General features: G+C 41.3%; 1 protein-coding gene across 1 annotated transcript in view; it reads left to right on the top strand.

Annotated features, from left to right (window-relative positions):
- The window catches only part of atp9a (ATPase phospholipid transporting 9A), a 185,461-nt gene extending 174,227 nt beyond the window's left edge, over positions 1 to 11,234 (top strand). Inside the window, exons 27-28 of the mRNA XM_078236446.1 lie at positions 362 to 565; positions 7,657 to 11,234. Coding sequence (XP_078092572.1) covers positions 362 to 565; positions 7,657 to 7,793 — 341 coding nt within the window. The 3' untranslated portion in view covers positions 7,794 to 11,234. The remainder of the gene's footprint in view (positions 1 to 361; positions 566 to 7,656) is intronic.
- The last annotated feature ends 232 nt before the right edge of the window (positions 11,235 to 11,466 follow it).

Below are 11,466 nucleotides of genomic sequence, written 5' to 3' on the forward strand. Positions count from 1 at the left end.
GCAGCCACTTTTATAATAGAGAAACTCAGCTGCCAATTTGTACAAAGCTAGAGCATACGGACATCATTGTGATAATGACCAGATAAACAATTTTAGTCATATTGATTTAGGGATAAATATTTGACAGAACACCCGAGAAGGACAGTGCAGTGGCATTGCTTTACTTCCACCTCAGACTAAGCAGACCTCAGTTTAACGTCTCCTCCAAAAGATATTACCACCAATGATACTGCTCTGGAGTGTCAACATAGATGGGACTTCAACCAACAATCCCTGAGACAGGAGTGCGTTCATACAGAATTATTGCACTTGTATCTCTATTCAATTAAGAATACCTGTACTTTTGCTTTGTTTTTTTCAGGTGGTATAATAATGTATGGAGCTCTTCTGTTGTTTGACTCGGAGTTCGTACATGCGGTGGCCATTTCCTTTACCTCGCTTATTCTCACTGAGTTACTGATGGTGGCACTAACTATCCAGACCTGGCACTGGCTCATGATTGTGGCCGAACTTCTCAGTCTCAGCTGCTACATTGCATCTCTTGTCTTCTTGCATGAGTTTATTGGTAAGTCAACATCAAAACTTTGTCAAATGTACAAACAGCATATTTTTATTCTTTTCGCAACCTTCCTATTAAATAAATGTTTTTGCCTTTCCTTTCCTGAATGCGTTGATTTCTTGCAGTTTTACAGGGCGCTCTCCAGTACCGTGCCCAGGTGGGCATTACTCATGGTCATAAAGTGATCATTAAATGATTGAATTTTGCATTGAGTTTGAGAGTGAATTAGTTGAGCCTGAAACTAAGATCTTCAATCTAAACAAAGCAAGCTACACAGAGTATGGGGGGTGAGTTGACAAAGGAAAATAGGAGAATAGATTTTAAAAATATACTAGTAGAAAGGCAATGGCAAACATTTAAAATATTACTTCATAATTCGCAACGAACATACACTCCCTTAACAAATACAGACCGCACTGAAAACATGGTTCAATCATGGCTAACGAAAAATGAAAGTTGCATTAATTTAAAGGAATTATGTATTAATATCGTGAAAATGTAGTAAGCCTGAGATCGAGGATTTTAAACGTTAATAAATTGCCAACAAATTAAAAAGAAAGTAGAATGTGAGAGCAAACTTGCCGGAGACATAAAATCAGATTGCAAAAGCTTCTCTAGGTAGGTAAGAAGGAGGAGATGAGCAAAAGTAAACATGAGTCTCTGAAAGGAGAATCAGGGGAATAAAAACAAAGCAGAGACACTAAATCTATTTATCTTCATGCTGGAAGAGACACAAAAAATACTGGATGTAGTTGGGAACGAGGACAGAGTGAAAATGAGGAATTTTAAAGATATTGGTCACTGTAAAGAATCAGTACTGTAAAAAGTAATGGAACAAAAAGCTGACAAATCATCTTGACCTGATGGGCTGCGATCTCAGTTATAACTGGGAAGATCCCAGAACGGGACCTAACTCAAAAGACTGTTACTTTAGTTTATAAAACGTGGATTTGGCAGCATGGTGGCATAGTGGTTAGCACTGCTGATTTTTCTATTTTTGGTTTGTTTACGATTTACATAGATGATTTGGAGTTGGGACCAAGTGTAGTGTGTCAAAATTCGCAGATGACAGCAAGATGGGTGGAAGAGCAAAGTGTGCAGAGAACGCTGAAAGTCTGCAAAGGGATATAGATAATCTAAGTGAGTGGGCGAGGGTCTGGCAGATGGAGTACAATGTTGGTAAATGTGAGGTCATCCATTTTGGTAGGAATAACAGCAAAATGGACTATTATTTAAATGGTAAAAAATTGCAGCATGCTGCTGTGCAGAGGGACCTGGATGTCCTTGTGCAGGAATCGCAAGGAGTTGATTTGCAAGTGCAGCAGGTAATTAAGAAGGTAAATGGAATTTTGTCCTTCATTGCTAGAGGGATGGAGTTTAAAAACAGCAAGATAATGTTGCAGCTGTATAAGGTGCAGGTGAGGCCACACCTGGAGTACTGTGTACAGTTTTGGTCTCCTTACTTGAGAAAGGATATACTGGCACTGGAGGGGGTGCAGAGGAGATTCACTAGGTTGATTCCGAAGTTGAGAAGGTTGGCTTTTGAGGAGAGACTGAGTAGACTGGGGCTATACTCATTGGAATTCAGAAGAATGAGGGGAGATCTTATAGAAACATATAAGATTATGAAGGGAATAGATAAGATAGAGGCAGGTAAGTTGTTTCCACTGGCGGGTGAAACTAGAACTAGGGGGCATGGCCTCAAAATAAGGGGGAGCAGATTTAGGACTGAGTTGAGGAGAAACTTCTTCACACAAAGGGTTGTAAATCTGTGGAATTCCCTGCCCAGTTTTTAAGGCAAGGATAGATAAATATTTGAGCAGTAAAGGAATTGAGGGTTATGGTGAGCGAGTGGGTAAGTGGAGCTGAGTCCACAAAAAGATCAGCCATGATCTTATTGAATGGTGGAGCAGGCTTGAGGGGCCTGATGGCTTACTCCTGCTCCTAGTTCTTATGTTCTTATTCTATGATTCTATTGAGGAACAGAGTGTCAGGACCGCTAATTAGTTCTAACATCAAGAAAAAAACATTTATTAAACCTGAAAAGTGGGATTATTATACAATAATCCTTTGCTCCCCTCTTAGTTTAACAATTACACACACATTTTAAGATTAACATGACTTACAAAGTACATCTTAAACTACAATTGTCTCGTTAATACACAAAGTCCCTTTTAAGCACACAAGATGACTGTGGTCAGACACATACTTGCTCTGAACCCAAGCTAGTGTCTGTGGATTTCTCCTCAGAATCTCCCCAGAAATTATCACGTGAGAGTTTTCAAACTTCACTCCCAAAAACACACTTTAACATCTTCTCTCATAATAATGCTTTCCCATAACAGTTTCATTCCAAAAACCAGTCCAGGATTTTCAAATGACACTTCTAAATAAAGCTTCCTCTCCACTTTTAACAGCAAATCCAGTTCAGGATTTTACACCTTTAGGATTCGTTTGTCTTGGCTGCTATCACGATTGCTTTAACTCTCAAGTCCAAGATTCTTATTAAAATGACAGCAAACGTTATATCTCCCTCTGAAGGTCTGAGGTTCCACTTTAACGCTGGTTACTGCAATTGTATCTTTAACTCAGAAGACTTTCTTTACTCTTCTGAACAATACTCTGGTCTCTGTTCATGTAACTTCAGTCATCTTAGACAGTCTTTCTGTCACAATTCCGTTGTTATCTGAACTGTATCTTGTTCCTTAAGAAGCTTGCATCCTTGCATCTCCCTTGTCCTTGCCAGCTTCTCCTAGCAGAGTTGAGAGCAGTTCAGTCCTCAGTGACCTCTCTCCAACTGCCAACAAATTCAGCCAAAGCTAAAACTTAAAAACTTTTTTTTATCCTTATAAGGCCCCAGTTGCTGAGCAACAACTGTTGGTTTATTTATTCTTCATGTCGTAACCCCCTCTAAGCACAATAGAACCTCAGTTGAAATTGAAGCCAACCCCCACGTGTACAGACACCTTTGTCCATCATGAATCTAGCTATAGGTTTTCACCCCTCCGAACACAGAAACATTAAATTAAACCCACTTAAAACTATTTATAACATTTTACCAATACAAATATAAATCCCTGAAAACTATCTTTGTTTTCCTAACACTGGCCACAGAGTGAGTGAATGCATTGATTTTGATTTTCCACAATCCTGTAGATTCTAGCACAGTTTTCATAGATTAGAAGTAACATAGCCTCACAATTCAGGCTGGGAGGGAGGGAGATATGGATCTGTGGCCAGTTAGCCTGAAGTTAGTAGGGAATATATTAGAAGCTATTATTGAGGAATGATGACAGAGCACTGAAGATCATAATATGATTGGAAAGAGCCAACACAGTCTTATAAAAGTAAATTCATCTTTGATAAATCTGTTTGAGTTTTTTTTGATGTTGTGACTAATGGGCTGGATAAGGGGAAACCAGTGGATTCAAAGTATTTGAATATTCAAACCTAGGTTAGGGCAGCAGATGCATGAGAACACTACTATCGACAAGTTCTTTGCCAAGTACACACTATCCTGACTTTGAGTTATATCATTATTCCTTCACTGACACGGGCAAAATTCTGGAACTCTCTTCCTAACAACACTGTGGGTGTAACTGCATCACATGGATGGCAGCGGTTCAAGAAGGCACCTCATCACCACCTTCTCGAGGGCAATAAATGCTGGCCGAGCCAGCAATACGCATATCCCTAGAAGAAAAGGAAATCTGGCAATGCAGTGCACCGGTACATGAGTAGCAAAGTTAGGCTGCTTTCTTTAAACTCAAATTATAATGGGAACCAGTTTGAAACTATTGTCACCCAATCTCATGAGTCCTGGTGACCCTCGGAGCAGTAGTTCACTGCTGTTGTCCCTAGCCACAGGTTATGCTTGATGTCACCTCCACTATCATCAGCTGTTTATGGCAGGCCAAGATAAAATAACATGAATGGTGCTGCAGAATGTAACTGGCCAAGTTTACCTACGTACAATAGTGGCTTTCGTAACAAACATATGTACATATTTGCAGCTAAAAGCGTCAGCAAGAATGAAAACATTTGGTGCAGATGGAAAATTATTCTGGGTTTTCAGTTTCTATTCACCTAGCTGAAATTTTTAATTATTCAGTATTAACGCAAGTGGATGCGGTTTCATTTGTCATAGCTAGTGGAAAACAAAATAATTGTGGCGAACCAGTGTTTCAGCGGGAAATTTAACTTACCACAGTGAATCTATTGTACTCAAAGTGGCCTGGTATCTCCAAAGAGCAGCAATCCGATTGTGACAAGATAAGCTTGAAATGCATCTGCCTCGAGTGGGATGTTGCCATCGTGATGTCAGGGGAGGCTGGAGGATGTGTGGGAGCAGCTCGGTTCATGGCTCCTCCACTTCCCTACGGCTCAGGTGACATCATTATGGTCGCCCTCCTACTCTCAGGAAGCGGATGTTGTTCAGCTCGCTTTCTTTTTGTTGCAAAGAAACGGAATGTGGTCCATAAATATGGGTTGCGATTTCACAGGATTTCCGGTGTGATTGAAAACTTCACCTTTATTGCAGGAGCTTTCACTAGAATAGGAAAGGTTAGAGATGTTTAAAGTTTATTTATTAGTGTCACAAATAGGCTTACATTAACACTGCAATGAAGTCACTGTGAAAATCCCCTAGTCACCACACACCAGCACCTGTTTGAATACACTGAGGGAGAATTTAGAACGGCATGTCTAAACCAGTATGTCTTTCGGAGGAAGCCATGCAGACATGGGGAGAATGTGCAAACTCTGCACAGACAGTGACCCAAGCTGGGAATTGAACCCGGTCCCTGGCGCTGTGAGGCAGCAGTGCTAACCGCTGTGCCACCCGTGCCGCCCCTGTGTCATGTTTAAGCCAAATTCAGAAGAAGGGAAAGGGCAGGAGGAGAGAAGAACAGGGAAGACTTGTGATAGGGTGGAAGAAAGGAAAGTTTCAATGACAAAAGGGATGATGGAACAAGAAAGATAAGGTGTGTTTGGAGGAATTGTAAATGGGAAGGTAGAATTATTATCAAAGGCCGCAGATTCACCTCTTCACCTTGATGAATTGCGAGCTTTCCTATTGCTTTTGCCTCTACGCTCACTTCTTAAGCGAGACCTCTAGATCTTTTCATTGTGAACTGTCAACATAATGTTGGTTGTCTCAATTTCTGCACTTCCCTCACTCTCTCTAACCAATCTCCCCCTCAACTTGTAACATGCAAACATATGAATTAGGAGTAGGCCACTCAGCCCATCAAATCTGCAACTCGAGCAGATCATGGTTGACTGATTGTAACCTCAACCCCACATTCCTTCCTAATCAAGAATCTATCTCGCTCTAGCTGGAATAGTATCAGTATCAATACTAGTATTGCACCAATATCTTGCCCATGTATCCATTCTTCATGTCAAAAAGTAGCCAGGTTTTTTGAATCACGACTCTGCTGAAATTTGTCCCCATGTATTTAGCTTCAAATATCACAAGATAGCTATAAGAAGTAAGTCTTCATGCTTACTGAGACTTGAATTGAAACTACCCAAATACATGTTACATTGGATCCTTGCATCCAGCAGGCCAAGACTAAGGGTGGCACAGTGGTTAGCACTGCTGCCTCACAGCACCAAGGACCTGGGTTCAATTCCTGGCTTGGGTCACTTGTCTGTGCGGAGTCTGCACGTTCTCCCTGTGTCTGCGTGGGTTTCCGCCGGGTGCTCCGGTTTCCTCCCACAATCCGAAAGATGTGCTGGTTAGGTGCATTGGCCGGGCTAAATTCTCCCTCAGTGTACCCGAACAGATGCCGGAGTGTGGCAACTTTGGGATTTCACTGTAACTTCATTACAGTGTTAATGTAAGCCTACTTGTGACACTAATTAAAAAAAAGACACTTTCACCCCGAGTCTGAGCTGGATTCACACTCAAAACCCAGAATGAAAAAGCATTACTCATCACAACTAGTCAGCGAAGACGTGGATATTTATAAAATCCCTGATTGTCAGCAGCGATATACTGAGATCCACAGATTCAGTAACCATATTGATTTTCGATTTAATTTTTGCCCTATTTTAAGATGATTTGTACTCCTGCCTCTTGAATGTCTCTTAGGTGCATGCCATTTTTAGGCCCATTGATAACCATTCCTGACTTTTTGCCTCTGGCGTCTTTGGAGTGTATGGTAGAGTCCACACTCCATGTGGAAACATTTGGATTTCTTCTTGTGGTGTGAGAAAGTGAAGACTCCCGTCAGTGTTCTGGAGAGCTGATGTACTGAGCCACAATGTTACTGGTTCAACACTGATACATTGTTTTACACTGCCCTAGAATTTCTGTTTCTAATGATGGCAAAAGTGTCAGTGTTTTGCTTTTAATTTGTAAAACTGACAGTAATTTCTGGTATCTGCACATGCAGTTAAGTGTGAAACCAGAAGTTGCTGTCAGTGACACCCTGCTCCTCCACAGGGTACTCTGTTGCAATCTTTGCCAATGCTTTTAGCACAGAATCAATGACTTGATGGCATTCAGGAACATTGAAGTCATCAGTCTGAACAGCAAACCAGGTTGTAGAATTCTCGCAGACAACAAATCAAATTAAAAGAGCACTGACTATCATTCACTTTTTCACATTATTCTTTCTTACTGAACGAGAAGTAACTGAGATTTAAATAGCGGACTATGTCACATATTGTGCAGAAGAACCTCTCTGGCCCTGAAAATCTAATTGTAGAAGTCTGGAGCATCGTTCTCTCCATTGCATGATAATTCCATTGATTCTTAAGATAATCCAAAATTCCCATTTTTTTCAGCTCCTACCTTAATCCCATGTGTATGACGAAATATTTATTTTGCTCTCCTAAAAATGTTGAAAAAGTGAATGATTATCTTTTGCTATGAGTGTCTTTTGCTACTTGCTACAATAATCCCCAATGGATGGTGCCAGAATGGAATTGGCATTGTATTAGGGAAAATCAATATTGCCCACTAAATCTTTGTGGTCAGCTTTCTTTGAGGTCAGCAATTGAACCCAAGTAAATTGCACTGAATACAATTTGGAAACAAGAGAAGAGCTCTGAATGTAACTAATGCTTTGTTTGCTTTTCTGTTGCAGATGTCTACTTCATCATCACTTTACCCTTCCTGTGGAAAGTCACAGTGATCACTCTCGTCAGCTGCCTTCCCTTGTACGTACTGAAATACCTGAGAAGACGATTCTCGCCACCAAGCTACTCCAAGCTTACCTCATAGATGCTGAGACCGAGATAATAATCGCACCCCACTAGGGGCTCACATCCAACAATTTGAGAAATTTATTTGACGATTTCAAGTACTACTGATGGACTAAAATAATAACTGTAACAGTCATGACCAACTGATGAATAACAATTGGCCAGCAAGCACGCTCAGAGATGCAGCCCATTGCTTCAGAGTCGTACCATTTAACTGCAACCAGAGTCAAAAAAGGGAATCATTGTACTGTTCAAAAGCGGGAAGTTGGTCAGAAAAAGGGTCCATGAGGCAAAAGGGATTGCGACTAACTCGATGAAACAAAGTGAGCCACTGACACAAATATATGTGAAATGTGCCCCTCTTCAATCATTGCTTTATTTTCTTTGTGACCTATTTTCACAATTGTTCAGGAGTTTCAATTGTTGATCTATTTTCATATCCCCTCCATGTGTTCATCTTGGTTGCTTTCAATCATGTCTTGTAGATAGTGACAACAACACAATGACCGAGATCTTCTGGTCTCCGGATAGTCGGAGACCAGACAACTCCCAGGATACACTAAGCGCCCCATCGGATGTTCCAATGCAATGACTCTGTGGGAATTTCCCAGGAAGTTTAACTTCCAGTGCACAATTCCCTTGCTGCCTTGCACCCTTGGAAAAATTCTCCAACTTGGAGTTAGAGTCATAGATTTTGGATGGTTCAGATTTACTGATCTAGATAGTTACCCAGAAAATGTTATAGACAGATTAAATCTTAGTCATAAGACATGGGTAACTATAGAACTGACCCCTCCAATCATCCACATTGATTTCCTCCTGAACCCACTTGACCCAAAGTGACTAGCCACCATCACCATATTGTGTACAGTTTTGGTCACCTAGTTACAGGAAGGATGTAAATAAGATTGAAAGAGTGCAGAGAAGGTTCACAAGGATGTTGCCGGGACTTGAGAAGCTGAGTTACAGAGAGAGATTGAATAGGTTGGGACTTTATTCCCTGGAGCGTAGAAGATTGAGGGGAGATTTGATAGAGGTGTATAAGATTTTGATGGGTATAGATAGAGTGAATGCGAGCAGGCTTTTTCCGCTGAGGCTAGGGGAGAAAAAAACCAGAGGGCATGGGTTAAGGGTGAAAGGAGAAAAGTTTAAAGGGAATATTAGGGGGGGCTTCTTCACGCAGAGAGTGGTGGGAGTGTGGAATGAGCTGCCGGATAAAGTGGTAAATGCGGGGTCACTTTTAACATTTAAGAAAAACTTGGACGGGTTCATGGATGAGAGGGGTGTGGAGGGATATGGTCCAAGTGCAGGTCAGTGGGACTAGGCATAAAATGGTTCGGCACAGATAAGAAGGGCCAAAAGGCCTGTTTCTGAGCTGTAATTTTCTATGGTTCTATCACCTAACTAACCAATTTCTCCCCCAGCTTGACTAACCCCATCACTCGCTTTGCCCACTGACCTGACCTGACTAGCCTTCATCACTTGATGCCCTCTGACATGCTTCAACCCTCTGACTTGCCCCTGACCTGACCCGACCTCACCACCCTACCCACCTATCACCCTACCCCCTCACCCACTACCATTCAAGCCTTAGCTTTGCAAAGGAGCGATGGGACAGTTTAACTCTTTACTTACCAGAAGACTGCAGCTAGTGCCATTAAAAAAAGGGTGGTGGATGCCTGGAACTCGTTGCCGGGGAGGTAGTGGAAGCAGTTACGATAGTAACTTTTAAGGGGCGTCTGGACAAATACATGAATAGGATGGGAATAGAGGGATACGGTGCCCGGAAGGGTGGGGGGTTTTAGTTCAGATGGGCAAAGTGGCTGGGGCAGGCTTGGAGGGCCGAAGGGCCTGTTCCTCTGCTGTAATTTTCTTTGTTAAAAAGGAGGTATTGTTTCTGCGGGAATTCTCTCCACTGCTTCCTTTGAGGTTTCCTGCACTGTCTCAGTTCTGCAGAGTCCTCCATTGGAAGATTACCCTGAAACATCAGAGGAAGGTAACTATTTATTTTGTCTGATCATGGTTGGAAAGAGAGGCCCCTGATCCTGAACTGAAGACTTAGGCCACTGGTTCAACCTGAGCTTGTTGATGACACTTTCTATGTGAATTGCGGTAATGAACACATGAGGGCATGTTTTTCATCTACATCAGAACATTTTGTTCATAAACTAATGTATCATAGAGCTAATTTGGTTTTGAATGCATTATAAATGCGTGTCTTGAATGTGTCATGGCCTACATATGCACTTTATAACCAATACAAACTTTACTGTAGGAGATTAATCACTCAGACTGACAAATCACCTACATTTCTTATCCTGTGTTCAGAAGGGGGTTTTTCCTGAAGCTTCTATCAGTTCTGATGTCTGATGCTTTGATGAATGAAACGAAGATGGTGACTTAGACTAACATTGTTTCTGTAAAATAATTACAAAGCCACATTCTCTTTTTACTTCATCGAATTGCTCTTTTAAATAGTGGTAGCACTAAAATTGCTCATTATTTCCCCCTCCCCAGCCCATGAGTGTTTGTTTTAATATCTCTCTCCTTGACTTGATAAGAGAACTGTAAAAAGAGTAGAATAACTGTGCCAAGAGGTTGAATTTTATTTAAATAATTAATGTGAAAACATGTTTTTAATTGTAGGTTAGATAAAGGGATTGAAGTACAATACTGATTATTTAATGATGACACTGTACCCAGGTATAAATGGAGTGAAGAGTGAGAATAGCCCGATCATTGTTTGTGATAATCATCCTCTCTGTCAGTAACATTGAACTTGATGTTGGCCTGTACAAGGGAAAAATGTACATGTCAATATTTTATTATACTATGGAAACTTGCACATCTTGACCACACTAAGCAGTGCTGCCTGCAAACGTTTTACTTTTTTTTAAAGAGCTTTACTTATCAAATCAAACTGACTGCTTTCTAACTAGAACAGTGCTTCCCAAACTTTTTCCCTACCGTGACCCCATTTAATGCACGATAATTGGTGCTACCTGAGAGTGAGAACAGTAGAGGCATGGTGGGGGGGGAAGAGTTGCTCTGCGGGGGTCAGTGGTTTTCTCCTCAACTGTTTTGAGGACTCTGATGGATTCTCAAAGCGAGGAATCTTACGCGCCTGTGTAAAGGAGCCTCAAACCCATGGCCGTCCCTCGAGAGTCTGCTCTCAACAGTTCCACTGGAGTTGCGACCCACAGTTTAAAATCCCCCGAACCAGGAGCAGCATTGGTTTAATGATTTCCATTAACTTACGATAGCTGCTGTGTTTGATTTCCAACCTTAAACTCCTGGCTCTGCAGCCCTGGACTCCTCTTTCATTAAGGCCAATAAGGTTTACATGGAATTGTAACAATTGCCCGGTGTGGGTAACATCTGTATGTATGTATGTATGCCTTTAAAATGATGTGTATGAGTAATATGTCTGATAAAGCTCTAAAAGCTGTATTTATTGTGATGCTGACACTTTTTGAAGTTTTTGTGAATTGGGACAACCGAATATGGAAGCTGTAAGGGGAGTGATATGTACTCATAATATTTTCCTGCATCCTCAGTGAGCTAATTAACTTCTCCTGAAAAAGGGCATGATGATCACGGTGCCAACCGTGTTGTCAACATCCTGTGGCATCTCATTCTAGCTGGGACTAAGAAAATAAACACTTAACTGATTGGATAATTTAAATTCTGTC

This window comes from Mustelus asterias, chromosome 20 (genome assembly GCF_964213995.1).
Source record: "Mustelus asterias chromosome 20, sMusAst1.hap1.1, whole genome shotgun sequence".
Classification (NCBI taxonomy): domain Eukaryota; kingdom Metazoa; phylum Chordata; class Chondrichthyes; order Carcharhiniformes; family Triakidae; genus Mustelus; species Mustelus asterias.